Source organism: Armigeres subalbatus, chromosome 3, assembly GCF_024139115.2.
Source record: "Armigeres subalbatus isolate Guangzhou_Male chromosome 3, GZ_Asu_2, whole genome shotgun sequence".
Lineage (NCBI taxonomy): Eukaryota > Metazoa > Arthropoda > Insecta > Diptera > Culicidae > Armigeres > Armigeres subalbatus.
Window position 1 is genome coordinate 221,619,203 of NC_085141.1, and position 15,387 is coordinate 221,634,589.

A 15,387-nucleotide genomic window follows, 5' to 3' on the forward strand; every position below is an offset into this window, starting at 1 on the left:
GGTAAAAAGATTTGGTGCAATTCTAGTACGTTGCTTAAAAATTACTTACCGTGGGTTACCGTGGGTTGCGCCACGGCTAAAATGATTAATGATTCAATGGGCATTTGTGTTTTTGTTGATTAAAAAATAAAAATATAATCCAAACTGCTTGATTTATTAAAGAACAAAAACAATAGTGTCCAACTACGAAATTTGCTCCGTCGAATAAAACCAGTAGCACTCGAATCTGTCAAGCCCTTCCATATGAAACGCGTTTAACAAAAAAAATATTTATGGGCTACACACATACACACTTTTGGAGTGAAATTATAGCCTTCTGGTACAACTTTGTTGTAAAAGAAAGGCAAAAACATACATTGTATTAGTCACATACATTCTGAAACTTATACATTTTATTAACTTTGAATGTTATTAGCATTTTTATATGGGATCATTCATTAGGTTGAAGGAATGTAATTGTCGCTGAAAAATGCAAAAAACAAGCGACAAAAGAGAATAGCGATAACTCTGTCCCCATCAGCAGAGGATAAAGACATTGTTGCGTTCCATTTTATTTGCAACAAACATGGAGAGGTAATTGTTGTGAACTTTTCAAACTGCGATAACTTGTTTATTTCAGAAGTAAAACGCAAATCATGTCAACAGATGGTTAAGTTTATGTCTAATCTATGATAACTGATACTATTTTAACCAAAAACATCATCGGAAACCGACTACTTCTCGAAATGCGTGGCAGGCGGTCATTGTCCTATTCTGTCGCAGTTTGGGACAAACGCTTATTGCGAGTTGAGTTTGTCCCAACATTTACAAGAGAGGATAATGTTGTTGTCATTGGCAATGTTGTTATTTTACATTCCTTGATTAGAACCCGCATAATTACAAACTGTACATGGATATTTTCCCGTACGGTCGACAACAGTATCCTTTACTGTTGACAACTGTAAATGAACAATCTCATATAAAGTTTTAACAGTTTGTGGTACGGTTATTTGACAAATAACAATATGTTGAATGGGTTGTTAAGTTAATTCACCATAAAAAATCGTCTGTTTTCGCGTGCAAAATTTTCGCTTAACAGTATGATAAAATGTTGACATATAATGCAGGAAATAAAGAACATTTTAGAGACAGCATGTTATATGTTGACATTTAGTGATGATGTCGAGCAGTTATGGTTGAATCGATCGAAAAGTATTCGATAACCGCAACGTAAACTGTGAAGCTATATCTTACATCGTAATAATGATTCTGACCATATAACATGTTGTTTTCTATTATGCGGGGAGGCATAATGAAGAGTATAAGTATTTTCGAATGGTTTTTTGCCATAGGTTATTTTTTACGTGTATTAAAATCTGGAATGTGACTGTTATGCGAATGCAAGATGAGACAACACAAGTGGGTTTTGATTTTCAAATTTCTAGAACCAAGCCTATTATTTTATCAGTTTTTCTTAAAAATGTGTTCATTTGCTTATTTCTGAAAGAAAATCAAAATCGTCAAAAATCGACATGCATAGTTCGAGACAATGAACAAGGCTTACAGATAGTAAAAGTTAATTAGTTTTTAATTAAAAAGTTTTACATTTTTTGTAAGTATTTTAAATTTAATTTCCTTCACCATGCTAAATTTCAGTGATATCGGTGATATCACTCATGTTTGTCAGAGTGTATGTAACTAATAGCCTATTCAGATTACGCCATTAATGACATAATAATTGGCGTTTCAGGGTAAATACGCTTTATGATGTCATTATTTACGTAATATTCCATACATTTTGCGCTGTCAAAAGATACCCGCTAAAAAGAGTCATAGAGAATTTATTACGAACAATTATTACGAGAGAGCTTTCGTTCTAACTGGGATGCAGGGAGAAATTCAACAAAACAAAACTGACAAGCGTCACGCTCTCTTTGCCAGAGAGAAAATTCTCTCTGTTTTCATTTCGTTTCGTAGTTGACAGTCATGCTCTTTCTGTCGCAGCAGGGTCGAATGCATGTTAGATGGAAATCTTCTGAGCGCTGAAGAATAACTCGGATTGTGATGGTTTTGTGGAAAGCATTTTATATGATGAAAAATAATGATGATAATTATTTATTCTCCACTTATTCAACATGAATTGTTTTAAAAACAGATGCTCTCTAGAATTAACATGAAGTATTTAACTTAAACCTAGATTTAATAGAACAAATCGAATAAATTTTCAAAGTTCAAGGGCCAATGCGGAAGACAATTTAAAACGTAGGAATGGTCGTAAAACGAATATATTTGATGAATAAACATGATTTCATAAATTGTTTCAATTCTGCTCCTTGAATGGCTTAATATACTTTGGATTTCGTGGGACAACTGTACGTTTTGAATGGGATGTATATATAAAGTAGAATAACCTTAAATAAAACATGGATTGGTAATGCATTAATTCATCCAAAATTTGTGAGAATTCCCAAAAGTATCTAATTTTTTCTATCAAATCTCCTCTTAAAAATAAATTGAGGAATAGTCTGATTCCCCGAAGAACGGCGCACCCAACTAATGAATGTAGCTTCGCTCATTATCCCTCGCATTATCCTTAATGAGAGCTTCAAATATTCTTCGAAAATCCCTTTTCATATTTTTTTTTAATATTTTTTTTTTTCGTAGAAACTTTGTTCAGAAAAAAATGTTCGATTGTCGTCACACAAATGCTTGATTTCGCAAATTAAATTTTAAAACTCTCCTTGAATTCAACCCTGTATTAGCGTGCAAATGAGGAAACATGGAAACGTCAAGATATATTATCTTGCTGCAGTCTGAACACCTCGTAATAATTGGATACCCTCTCACTTAACACAGTCATAAATAGCCCAATCTGAATAGGCTATAAAAGTGGCGACACTGTCAGAATTGGAACAAAATTCATCTGTCATTCCCATACAAAATCGCGTTCCAAACGAGCAGGAGATCTGTCAAATGCGGCACATGTCGCCACTCTTAATTAACATCTGGGTGCTGCGGATAGAGCCGCTTTTGTGCTCTCAAGCGAGTAGCGGGATATTTTGAAATCAATCCCATAAGCAAAATTATTTTGCAGTTACTTGGCTGTCAAACATTTCCCGCTCTTTGAATTTCTCTTTCCATGCTGCATGAAGGCGCACAAATGCGCGAGACTCTACATGACTTTCCGATAGTTTACATACATTCCTGCTCCAATCAGCTGCTGAATCTCGTGAAATCTCATAACGAGTGCATTTTAGTTGCATTCCTACTAATTTTCCATTCGAAATATAATTTGAATATATTTGTTAGAAAGAATGCAAAACTCAAACTAAGTTTATTTTTATGTTTTTCCCCAAATAATAACAATACTTCTCAATATAAGATGTAAAACGAACATAACCACAATCTTCAATGTTTGGCTCCGGCACAATAGAAATTTTTGGCTTCACTTTGACAACCAAATCGATTCTATCCGCACCACCCAGATTAACATACACTCTGATGGGTCTGTTCAAATATTACGTAACGCAATAGGGGGTGGGGGGTTGTTTGATTTTTGTTACGCTTTGTTACGCAAAATATAGGGGGTGGGGGTCCTTCGAAATATTGTTACGCGTAACAAATTATTTGCATAGAGAAAAAATATTTTAAAAATTAAAAATATTCATTATGTTTGAAAAAGCATGAAATATGCAATAGATAATAATGTATGGCACCGTCCTTCAAATTCTATTAAATAAAATAAAGACCTTTTTTTAAAAATAGCATTTGCTACGCGTTACGCATAGGGGTGGGGGTGGTTCTGAAAATTGTTACGGATTGTTACGAGGGGGTGGGGGGTTCTTAAAAACTACGTTTTTTGCGTCACGTAATATTTGAACAGGCCCTGATGTTTGTATGTATGCCCGAGCACGGCAGTTTCGACTTTGCGAATAACGCCTTTTTCTTTGTATGCATGTGAGACGCGAACACTTTGAGGTTCGATCAAACGAGCATAGACCGTTGTTGTGACAAAACAAATTGCGATGTGAAATTATTGTCCTTTTTTATTTATTATAAAGTATTCTCAGATTTATATAACGAAATCAGAACAGAACCCAAATATGTCTTTGCTTCGTCTGGTAAGTTAAAAATTAGAACACCCATTATAAGATTATCTAGGAAGTATTGGAACCCAATCAACCGTTTTCCATTACAGTTCCGGTGCAATGGCAACAGAAGTATTAGATCTATTTGTACCGGGCAAATCATTCTAGGCTCCCGCTACAATGATAACAAACCTCCTACTCCGATGATTGATTTGGAAGATAAATCAATTCCGATTCCCATTTACAAAGAGAAGAAAAATGAGCCGTTGCGCTTGCAGAAGTCAAGGTATATAAATATAAAGTATTTGTGATTTTGGTACATTCCGTCGGTCAAGGACAGGTCAAGCCTAGGGATCCTATAATGAGAGATATGCAAATACTTTTCCAGACGATTTAGCAACGCTGTTACTTTTGTTAGAAAACGCTTCCAGCACTTGCCGCAGCGCAAAATGTTGAAGCTTGTATATGACTTTGCATTTGATAACAATTTGGATTATCTTTGTCTGTCCACTAACAGTGTTGAAATAAGCATTATCACTAAAATAAAAGTGCCATACAAACAGGCGAAACACGATACATAAACTATATTACTTCTACTCGCGAAAGTAAAACAAATTGTTTATTCGATGAAACTTTTCTTAAAATCTATCTCAATACCTCTCAACCTCGTCTCAATCTGCAACAATAACAACGTTCATTTGGCTCACGTTTTGATAGTTCTCAATGCTCGATTGGCTTACAATGGCCGCTTTCGCATATCTCTCATTATAGGATCCCTAGTCAAGCCTATGGTTTCTGAAATTCGGGCGCAAGAGTTTGCAAGGCACAATTTGACAATAATGTATATTAGAGTACTCTTAAACATTCATAAAGTTCCATATCCAACAATTAACATTGCATGGATTAATGCGATTTTTAGGTTGCTGTATCAATCAAGGAAGCGTGGAATGCTGGAGAACGGTTTGCTGTTGAGTACGTTTGCCGCAAAATACTTGGAAGCGATGGATGCTAAGCAAACCAAACTGTATGATCAGCTGATCAACATGCCTACGAACGATTGGGATATATTCTATTGGGCAACCGGCGTTAAGCCAACTCCGGCCGAGTATGACAACGAGATTATGGCTTTGCTGAAGGAACACGTTAAGAATGCCGACCGTGAGAAAAGAATTTGTCAGCCTAACTTGTATTGAATTATGACAGTACTTTTATTTAGTCGTTTTTAAGGAATGTGAATAAAAATGTTGCTGTTTGATTAGTATAATATGCACTTATTAAAATGTTAAAAAAATATGTCTGACTTCAACACCTTTCAAAAACCCTGTATAGATCTGGCAGGTTAGCCACTTTCAGAACAGATCCATTTTTGGCAAACGTCTTTGGCGGCAGTAGGTACTGTTTTATAGCCGGATAGATTGCATGCTCCAATTCCCATTTGTACTCGTCATCACCTTTGGTAAGAGCAATCTTTGCGTAAAAACGTGCAACTTCTCGGCAAAACGTATCAAAGCATTCCTTCTCGTCATCCCATTCCACCTCCGTCGCCAGGCGGAGAATGAACATAGGAAGATAAGCCATGGAAGGGATATATTCTTGGACAACGATTGGTATTGATTCCAACATTCCGTCAGCACTGATGCAAAGATTAAAATATTCTTTCATCAGAGGTGCTTTGTTGACTAAAATCTCCAAAATACGCTCAGCGAGTTCATTTTTCGAGCCATCTTCTTCGGTCCAACCGCTCTCTGCGTCTTCCAGTGCGAGCATCGCTAGTTCCAGGACCGGCAACGGGCGCGTAAATAGGATTGACTCAAAATTTTCGAAATTAAAAAGCAGCATTTGATAGCATAGTTCTTCGAACAAGGATCGGGTCGTTACAAGGAACATTTTCGTGTCGTACTGAATGAGCACCCAGTTTCGATCAATTACGCCTACAAAAGTTAATTCACTAAGAATTGTGCGTAGACTTCGATCGCATGCTTCTTCTACTGCTTTTCTTAAGCTTAATACACTGGTCAGTTTGGTTTCTCTGAAAAGTAAAATAAACATAATGTAAGTTTAATATAATAGAAAATACGAATAACTACTCTTTGCATGTTTATTTGAACTTTCGAATGGAAAGTGGATTGACACTTACACGAACGTAATACTTACCTAATAGATCTGTCTTGTTTCGGTAGAATGAACGACCCTCCTTGCTCGCCGTTTGTGTTTTCGTTCATACTGGCATTTCTGGACACATTCAAACCGAAGAATTTATCCAACTTTTGATCGCTGTGTGACGTCCGAACGAACTTGTAATCAAGTTTAGGTTTATCACTCGCTGAATCGTTCAATTTACTCGTTTCGGCAGGTTCTGGTGCTCCGGGCAAAAGTGCTTGGGTGTAGAATGTCCGCGAAGCATTCCCGCCAAGCAGTGAACGTTCCACAGCTTCTTTGATCTTGTCGATGATTTCTTCCTCGTGTAGAAAGTGTACTTCATGCTTTGTTGGATGGACGTTGACATCAACGTTGTTCGGGTTCAGTTCGATGGATAAATAAACAAATGGTGCCATTCCTTTAGGCAAATAAAGTGAATAAATTTGGTCGATAGCTTTCCTTATGTTTGTAGACTCGACAGCTCTGTGGTTGATGAATAGCAGAAACATGCCTTTCTTCAAGGAGAAATTAACGTTGGTTACGAACCCATCCACTTGTAGTTGCAGAATTTCGTCATCGATGGTGATTTTCAGCAGTGATTTACCGATTGACGACCCATAGATAAGTGAAATGTTATTTTCAACCGTAGATTTGGCTTGTGTTCGAATTGTAGCGTTTTCTCCAAATTTCTTCAGCATAAACCCAGTCTGGGGGTTGTGCACTGCGTATTTGCTGACAACGTCAGATATCTTTTGAAATTCTTCGTTGGGAGCTTTCAGAGCTTGCTTCCGCATTGGAACATTATAGAACAGGTCTTCCACTGCTATTTGAGTACCCTGATTGCCTGCACAAGGTTTGACGTCTCCTTTCAATTTCCCATCCTCGTAAGAGGCCTTAAAGGCACATTTCTCATCCTTAGTTTTGGTAGTTATCGTTAAATGCGCTACATGACTGATACTTGCCAAGGCTTCTCCACGGAAACCGTACGTTTCGATGGAGGACAAATCTTCGAACTTTTTCAGTTTAGATGTAGTGAAACGTTCACAAACGATAGCCAGATCATCGCGACGAATTCCAGTGCCGTTATCCTGAATCTGTAGCGACTTCAGTCCACCGGCTTTTATTACAACCTGAATGCCGGTCGACTTGGCATCCAGGCTATTTTCTATCATCTCCTTCAATGCATTTGCCGGTCGCTGTATGATTTCTCCTGCAGCGATTCGGTTCACCACTACCTCATCAAGTTTGCGAATCACACCAGGCTCCATATTTAGTTTCTCCATTTGAGTTTAAATAATACTAATAATAATAAGCTAATGAGAAGAAATTTGAAATTCAATCTCAGTAGGCTGACAGGAACTGTGAAAATAAACGATTATTCAGTGTTCAGTTTTTGAGGCGTGAACATGCGAATTATCCTTCGGTGTTCCGCGCTTGTTTTCGTTGGTAAGAAGCAAATCGGAAGACGAATTCAGTGTTCTGTTTTTGAGGCGTGAACATGCGAATTATCCTTCGGTGTTCCGCGCTTGTTTTCGTTGGTAAGAAGCAAATCGTAAGACGAATTTGCTTGGCTACGACAGTGTATAAAATATCACTGGATTTTACGCATAACGAGAAAATTCATTAATGAATTCGATTTTGTATCACAAACTAGTATCGTAAATTGCGCCTCCGTCTATTTATTGACAGTTTTTGCCTTTCTCGTATACGGTATACCTTTGGTGTATTTTTATTGTGGTTTGTTGATTCGTCGGTACTTGGTTGCGTTGGTTATCTTTTCGTGCCACATCGAAATTGATCGACGCGATTATTCCGCATTTCGGTTTCCCAGTTTAATCCTCCCACACTGAAAAAAATTAAACTCCAACGAACACGGCTGTTTGCGAAATAACCAATAATTAGGGTCTCGCCGACATTTCTCACCAACACGAACGCAGGTTCGTGGTTGCAAACAATCCCATTTGATTTTGCCGTGACAGCTGCTCGTGGTTGCAAACAAACCGAGTAAAAGTGTGAGTGAAACGTGCGTGTACGTACACGATCGCTGAAAGCCTAATTGGGGTCTTGCCGACATTTCTCACCAACAATCCTATTTGATTTTGCCGTGACAGCTGCTGGTGGTTGCAAACAAACTGAGTAAAAGTGCGAGTGAAATGTGCGTTTGCGTAAACGCTCGCAGAAAGCCTAATTGATGGGTGAAAAAAACACTCATATGCATATGAATATATTGAATCTTTATTAAACAAATTTTGTTTTATAATACCGAATCAGCTGAGTGAAGATTTACGGTTTCTCCGTTGTTCCTTTCTTTCAAAAACCGAAATGATGAATTTAACGATAAAGAAAAAAAGGTTAGTCATCATCATCGTTGTTCACCTTAAAAAAATAACCTTATATGTTATGGCAAAAAAACCATTCGAAAATACTTATATGTACTCTTCATTATGCAACCTAATGAATGACCCCATATCAAAAAGCTAATAACATTCATAAGTTAATGAAAAGTTTCTGAATGTATGTGACTAATGCGATATATAAGTTTTTTCTTATACATACATGTCAATAAGCGCCTGCTTTCGCAAAAAAGTATTAGAAATCAAGACAAAATTTTCAAAACGACTTATCTGCTTTTGTAACCATAGATTCAAACGACGATTTGACGAATCTGATAGCTCTCCCACGCAAACCAACATCATCAATAGCTAGGTGAAGGATTCCGCTACCTGTTGATGGTGTTGGTTTGCGTGGGAGAGCATCAGATTCGTCAAATCGTCGTTTGAATCTTTGTTTACAAAAGCAGATAAGTCGTTTTGAAAATTTTGTCTTGAAATATTAATAATAAACAAGTGATGAACTTTGTCAACAACTTTAAAATCACTCTAATAAAGCTTTAAAAAAAAATAATAATAATAAACAACATTAATTTTTTTTACGTGTTCTCTAACTCTGTTGATTATTGTATATTCAACAAAAGATACTTTAGTTACTTGATAAAGATTGTAGCTTCAGCAGTTCCCTTTGTTCTGCTGTCCGAAACAAATGTCAAATCGTATGTATGTTTCCTTCATTGACATTTAGATCTCCTATCTTCGCCAGCAAAAGATGTTCCTGACGACAGTAAAAACAATTATAATATAATTATAATGTATATTATAATTATATCTATGGTAAAAATGTTTATCTAGTAACTAAAATATCTTTTTATTCAATATTGTTTATGTCATAATACGAGTTTGTACCATCCCATTTAATTCCACCACTTGATTGTACCTTGATGGATACGTATTTTGACCTCAACAGTAAGGTCGTCTTCAGTGTCTCATACTTGACTCGACTTAGACCATCCCATTCGACTTAAACCATCTCATAAGTCGAGTCAAGTACGAAACACTGAAGACGACCTTACTGTTGAGGTTGAAATACGTATCTGTCAAGGTACAATCAAGTTGTGGAATTAAATGGGATGGTACAAACTCGTCTTATGACAAGTGAAGATATTCCACTAAAAAGCTCAAAATAATTTTCTTAACAAATTGTTTATGTGTTCAATTTCTACAGCAGATGAAATTCAAGGAAAAAACATAATGCGAAAAGCCGTATTTCATGTATACGTAAAAAAATAATGTTATATAGGGTAAATGATGTATCTTGGACAAGCATAGGACATTCATTAGAAAATATATCGAGATTGAATAGTATAAAACAATTGAAAACCACTAGGTTCATCCAAATACATAACCTATGATTAGTCTTGTGTCTCCATTGCTCAATTTTTGAGTAAATTACGTTTACTAGGTGTAAACTGTGATATACTGCGAACTGAAATATTTTCTTTTTGAACATCAAATATATAATTTCGACATGGAAAATGCATATATTTTGGACAGAGTCATTTTCTCCTAATTTAAAAATGGCCACCTACAGATCTCAATGGTATGACTTACCTACACGTATCCACATTCATTTAAATGCATTTATTTGCTTAACCGACACAGATTAAACCAGAAATTAACATTGTTTCGCAATCTTATCGATATCATTGAAAACAGCCTGAAAGTTGGCAATTAATGGTTCATCCATGTACTGTACATGGAGTGACCAATAAATGTCTGATGCATAAAAACATAACTTCATTTTGGTCACTCCTTTTCCATCCGTCTCAAGTTCATGTTAAGCGATTGGAATATGTTAGTATCTCAATTACAATCAAACTTTGGCCGCAAGACCTCAAGATTGCCGTTTTAACCAATTTAAACGTGTTTCAGGTGCATGTTACGAAGAGTCCTATAATGCATGTTCTCCTGCATACTGGCGTCCAACAGGCACTTTGGTAGAAAGCTTTACATTTTAGGTAATTTTAAAGATAAATAATAGTTGATTTGTGAATTCTCATTAGGAGCCGCTAGAGCTGAGGTAAAAGTATGCAATGATCATATTGCCGATTTCACCAATTTGAAGAGTTATGTGTAGATTGTGATTTGCCCGCTTCATTTTCTCACACTCACTCTTATTTCGGGTTGATCGATTTTTGTTACTGAAATTTACCCAATTATAACCCATTACTCGTTAGTCACATGTGAGCGTGTACACTAAATCGATCCCCGCCATGATTTGACGTCTATTTGTTTTCAGATTGAGCACTCACCCACAAAAATTATACACGGAAAATCAAACTTTTTTGAGTGTATTGAGTGTGAGAAAAAGATGACTGTGAGAAAAAAAATCTCGCAAAACTCTTATGAAGTGCAAAAAGCGCAATACTTTCGATAAAAATTTTCCTACACATTATCTAAAATTGATCGAAGAAGCTCAGGCTTGTCCAAAATATGTACATGTCCAAAATATATCATTTACCCTATTATTAAGATTTCTAATACATTTTTTGCCAAAGTAGGCGCTTAATGATATGTATTGCGATTTGCAAATAAAATTAGCATTGCAGACAACCTGCAAGCAACTTGCACAGGAACGAGCTGTCAAAATTCATGCTTATTCGTCTGTTTTAGACGTGTTATGCATTGGATTCACGTTAGTTTTAGTTTGATGTGTACATCGGAGCAGTGGTGCTAACATATTTTAATTATTTTTCAGGGGAAGAATGTTAAACATTGGCACTTTATTTATTAGTTTTATCATAGTTTCCAGTAAAAAACAATGACTTTCTATCACAATATTTTAAATATGGAGTAAGAGCTTATTATATATTGCTTAAATAGGATGACAAAACATTACGACTTCGATTATAACATAATCTTCTTGAAAGATAAATTAATCAGCAACACTGTATGCAAGATCTTTTGCATGTTTGCTGCAACTTCGTGCATTTGGCGAACCCAACGCAAACTGCAATATAAGAAATACACCTAAAAAATTTAATGGCAAACTCAAATATGTGTATCAAAATTAATCAATTCTTTTTCCAAAAAAAAGTTGAAAAAACATAACCGTTTTATTTAACTCCGCCAGACTTTATTTATATTCATAGTAACTTTAGGTCTGATGGATTCGATGGTCCCATCATCGTAGTCGCAACTTTCGAACACTGCGACAGAACCCCGATCCGGAGCAAAACAAAAATAATGACATGTGCTTATGCACTGATGTTTCCAAAATATCTTATGGCCGATAACTAAAAGCGTCTTTTTAAGTTTATTTTACTTACCTATAAATTAGTTTTAACGATGGCAAATGTTCTGTTAAGCGAAGCCGAAAAGACATATATTCTACATGGAATTCAGGTAATGTGGAGAAAATCCAGACAACTCACATCAAAAGCGTTTAATCAAAATCATTTAATGATCAATTTCACAGAAAGATTACCGCAATGACGGCCGAACGAACCGTGATTACCGCCCAATGGAACTGGAAACGGATGTTGTCGTACATGCAATGGGTTCGGCTAGACTGCGCCTGGCAAACACGGATATACTCGTGGCTGTGAAGGCCGACATCGACATTCCCAGCCCCAATCGGCCAAAGGAGGGTAAACTCGAGTTCTTTGTGGACTGTTCGGCCAATGCCACGCCGGATTTCGAGGGACGTGGCGGCGAAGAGCTGGCCACTGAAATATCCAACACACTGTCAAAGGCGTACCTTTCCCAACAAGCGTTCGATCTGACGCCGCTGTGTATTCTGGCTAAGCATCAATGCTGGAAACTTTACGTGGACATCCTGATTCTTGAATGCGGTGGTAATCTTTTCGATGCCGTGTCCCTGGCCGTCAAGGCGGCTCTCTACAATACTAAGCTTCCCCGGGTGTCCTCGGCGGAATTGGACGGAGGGGCTATGGACATCATACTGTCCGACGACCCGTATGATTGCGAACGATTGAATATTGACGCTGCCCCACTGCTGGTGACTGTGTGCAAGATTGGAGACTGCTGTGTGGTTGATCCTTCGGCAGAAGAAGAGGAGTGCAGTGCAATCAGCGTTGTGATTGGCGTATCGCGTAAAAAGGGTAATAAGTCATCAGTCACGTCGATCCGGACTTCTGGTGAAGGCTCTTTCCATTCGGATACGCTGATGAAAAGCTTGGACCTAGGGGTAAGTGCTGCAGCTTATTTGGACAAAGCCCTAATGGCCGCGTTGAAGGCCGATGAAGAGAATAACACCAAGCCACTTGGGGAAAAGGAAATATTTGGGTTTTTGAAATAGAATATTTTAGCTTTAATAATTAGCATTATTATTCGTTTTAATTTATTTATTTAGAGAAAATCATTATAGGGAAACTGTTTCAAATTGGTAACTTGGCAGCTTTTTGCCGAGATTTTTTTTATAGGTACTAGGTGATTTTTCTTTGCTTTGCTTTCGTCGATTCCAATGCAAGTAATGCACTATGGCTGAATCAGTTGCAACCAGCACAGGTTAGCCACACCTAGCCACATTATTTCGAAGCAGCAATGTGAAGGGTCCGTCGGAAAATCTTATTGTAGCCGTGGTGTATCGGTTGTTAATAGTTTCTGCTAAGCCTCATCGAACCAACAACAGGAGGCTCCGGTTAAAGATCGGGCAGGCTATCATTGATAGCCGCCTACTCTACGGCATGGAACAGACCTAATATCGCCCACGGTAACCTAATCGAGACTCTGTCGCCGACATTTTATTCCTATACGTTCGAGCCGCCTCTGGATTGTTACCCTTAACACCAGCCGAGTCTGCCTGTGCCGAGGTAGGCATCTTGCATTTTTGCCACCGTGCGCTGGCGGCCATCTGCCGCAAAGCTGTCTCTTTCGCCGCAGCCACCTTCCTCACTGGAAGAGGCCGTATTTTGCGCACGATGGCAAGCGTCAGTCTCCTCTCAGTGGTGCGAGTCCACTAGCATTGAAAAGAGAATGAAAAAGTTTCTCACTTATCATCTCTGTATACAATATACGTATTGTAACTTGTAACTTGTCCCAAGTCCTGGTGTTAGGTGGGACGCTAAACAGCCCTGACACGACGGCCCTCCGACGAGACAGGAGGTTTGCGCAGGCCCAATAACCCGCCTTTAAAAACAACCATTACGAACGACATAGAAGATAATACGACTCGATACAATCGGCAACGACCTAGGAAACGAATAAAAGATCACCAGTCAGCTTGGAACATGGAACTGTATCGAATGACAACGGCCAACGATGCATAAACTTTGCAGCCTCCCGCGGAATGGTAGTCCGAAGCACTTCCTTCCCCCGCAAGAATATCCACAAGGCCACATGGAAATCACCTAATCAAGTAACGGAAAACCAAATCGACCACGTTCTAATCGACGGTAAATTCTTCTCTGATATCACGAACGTACGCACTTACCGCAGTGCGAATATTGAATCCGACCACTACCTCGTTGCAGTATGTCTGCGCTCAAAACTCTAGACGGTGAACAACACGCGTCGGAGTCGTCCGCCGCGGCTAAACATTGGGCGGCTACAAAACGGTAGACTAGCCCAAGACTACGCGCAGCAGCTGGAAGTGGCACTCCCAACGGAAGAGCAGCTAGGCGCAGCATCTCTTGAAGATGGCTGGAGAGATATTCGATCCGCCATTGGAAGCACCGCAACCGCTGCACTAGGCACGGTGGCTCCGGATCAGAGAAACGACTGGTATGACGGCGAATGTGAGCAGTTAGTTGAGGAGAAGAATGCAGCATGGGCGAGATTGCCGCAACACCGCACGAGGGCGAACGAGGCACGATACAACCGGGTGCGAAACAGACAAAACTCGATTTTCCGGAGGAAAAAGCGCCAGCAGGAAGATCGAGACCGTGAAGAGACGGAGGAACTGTACCGCGCTAATAACGCACGAAAGTTCTATGAGAAGTTGAACCGTTCACGTAAGGGCCACGTGCCACAGCCCGATATGTGTAGGGACATAAACGGGAACCTTCTTACAAACGAGCGTGAGGTGATCCAAAGGTGGCGGCAGCACTACGAAGAGCACCTGAACGGCGATATGGCAGACAACGGTGGCGGTATGGAAATGAACCTAGGAGCACGCGACTTCCGGCTCCGAATCTCCAGGAAATCCAGGTGGAGATTGGCCGGCTGAAAAACAACAAAGCCCCTGGAGTTGACCAACTACCAGGAGAGCTGTTTAAACACGGTGGTGATGCACTGGCTAGAGGTTTGGGAGGATGAGGTTCTGCCGCAGCGGATGGAAGGTGTCGTGTGTCCCATCTACAAAAAGGGCGATAAGTTGGATTGTAGCAACTACCGTGCAATCACATTGCTGAACGCCGCCTACAAGGTACTCTCCCAAATTTGATGCCGCCCACTAACACCAATTGCAAGAGAGTTCGTGGGGCAGTACCAGGCGGGATTTATGGATGAACGCTCTACCACAGACCAGGTGGTCGCCATACGTCAGGTATTGCAGAAATGCCACGAATACAACGTGCCCACACATCATCTATTTATCGACTTCAAAGCCGCATATGATACAATCGATCGGGACCAGCTAATGGCAGCTAATGCACGAAAACGGATTTCCGGATAAACTGATACGGTTGATCAAGGCGACGATGGATCGGGTGATGTGCGAAGTTCGAGTTTCAGGGACATTCTCGAGTCCCTTCGGAACGCGCAGAGGGTTACGGCAAGGTGATGGCCTTTCGTGTCTGCTATTCAACATCGCTTTGGAGGGAGTAATACGAAGGGCAGGGATTGACACGAGTGGTACGATTTTCTCGAAGTCCGTCCAGTTATTT

The 15,387-nt window shown here is 39.1% G+C and overlaps 3 protein-coding genes across 3 annotated transcripts; 2 read left to right on the forward strand and 1 right to left on the reverse strand.

The window, feature by feature from the left end:
* Positions 1-3,942: 3,942 nt before the first annotated feature.
* Positions 3,943-5,331, forward strand: LOC134220112 (succinate dehydrogenase assembly factor 2, mitochondrial-like). The gene is made up of 3 exons (XM_062699096.1): positions 3,943-4,100; positions 4,178-4,353; positions 4,987-5,331. Exons 1-3 carry the CDS (start codon positions 4,083-4,085, stop codon positions 5,258-5,260), a joined length of 468 nt encoding a protein of 155 aa, XP_062555080.1. The 5' UTR covers positions 3,943-4,082; the 3' UTR covers positions 5,261-5,331.
* On the reverse strand, positions 5,252-7,914 carry LOC134220111 (DNA mismatch repair protein Mlh1). The gene is made up of 3 exons (XM_062699095.1): positions 7,785-7,914; positions 6,222-7,505; positions 5,252-6,096 (listed from the first exon to the last, which is right to left on the reverse strand). The coding sequence occupies exons 2-3, from the start codon at positions 7,487-7,489 to the stop codon at positions 5,370-5,372; spliced, it is 1,995 nt and encodes a 664-aa protein (XP_062555079.1). The 5' UTR covers positions 7,490-7,505; positions 7,785-7,914; the 3' UTR covers positions 5,252-5,369.
* Positions 7,915-11,760: 3,846 nt separating this feature from the next.
* LOC134225812 (exosome complex exonuclease RRP42) lies at positions 11,761-12,882 on the forward strand. Its single transcript, XM_062706175.1, has 2 exons — positions 11,761-11,944; positions 12,018-12,882. Exons 1-2 carry the CDS (start codon positions 11,888-11,890, stop codon positions 12,858-12,860), a joined length of 900 nt encoding a protein of 299 aa, XP_062562159.1. The 5' UTR covers positions 11,761-11,887; the 3' UTR covers positions 12,861-12,882.
* The last annotated feature ends 2,505 nt before the right edge of the window (positions 12,883-15,387 follow it).

What these genes read in the sequence shown, in the direction of transcription:
- LOC134220111 (XM_062699095.1), bottom strand. Translation starts at nt 7,489, where the DNA reads ATGGAGAAACTAAATATGGAGCCTGGTGTGATTCGCAAACTTGATGAG. An exon ending in AAACAAGACAGATCTATTAG is followed by an intron (nt 6,097 to 6,221) that starts GTAAGTATTACG and finishes TTTACTTTTCAG; the next exon opens with AGAAACCAAACTGACCAGTG.
- LOC134225812 (XM_062706175.1), top strand. Translation starts at nt 11,888, where the DNA reads ATGGCAAATGTTCTGTTAAGCGAAGCCGAAAAGACATATATTCTACAT. An exon ending in ATATTCTACATGGAATTCAG is followed by an intron (nt 11,945 to 12,017) that starts GTAATGTGGAGA and finishes TCAATTTCACAG; the next exon opens with AAAGATTACCGCAATGACGG.
- LOC134220112 (XM_062699096.1), top strand. An exon ending in TTGCGCTTGCAGAAGTCAAG is followed by an intron (nt 4,354 to 4,986) that starts GTATATAAATAT and finishes TGCGATTTTTAG; the next exon opens with GTTGCTGTATCAATCAAGGA.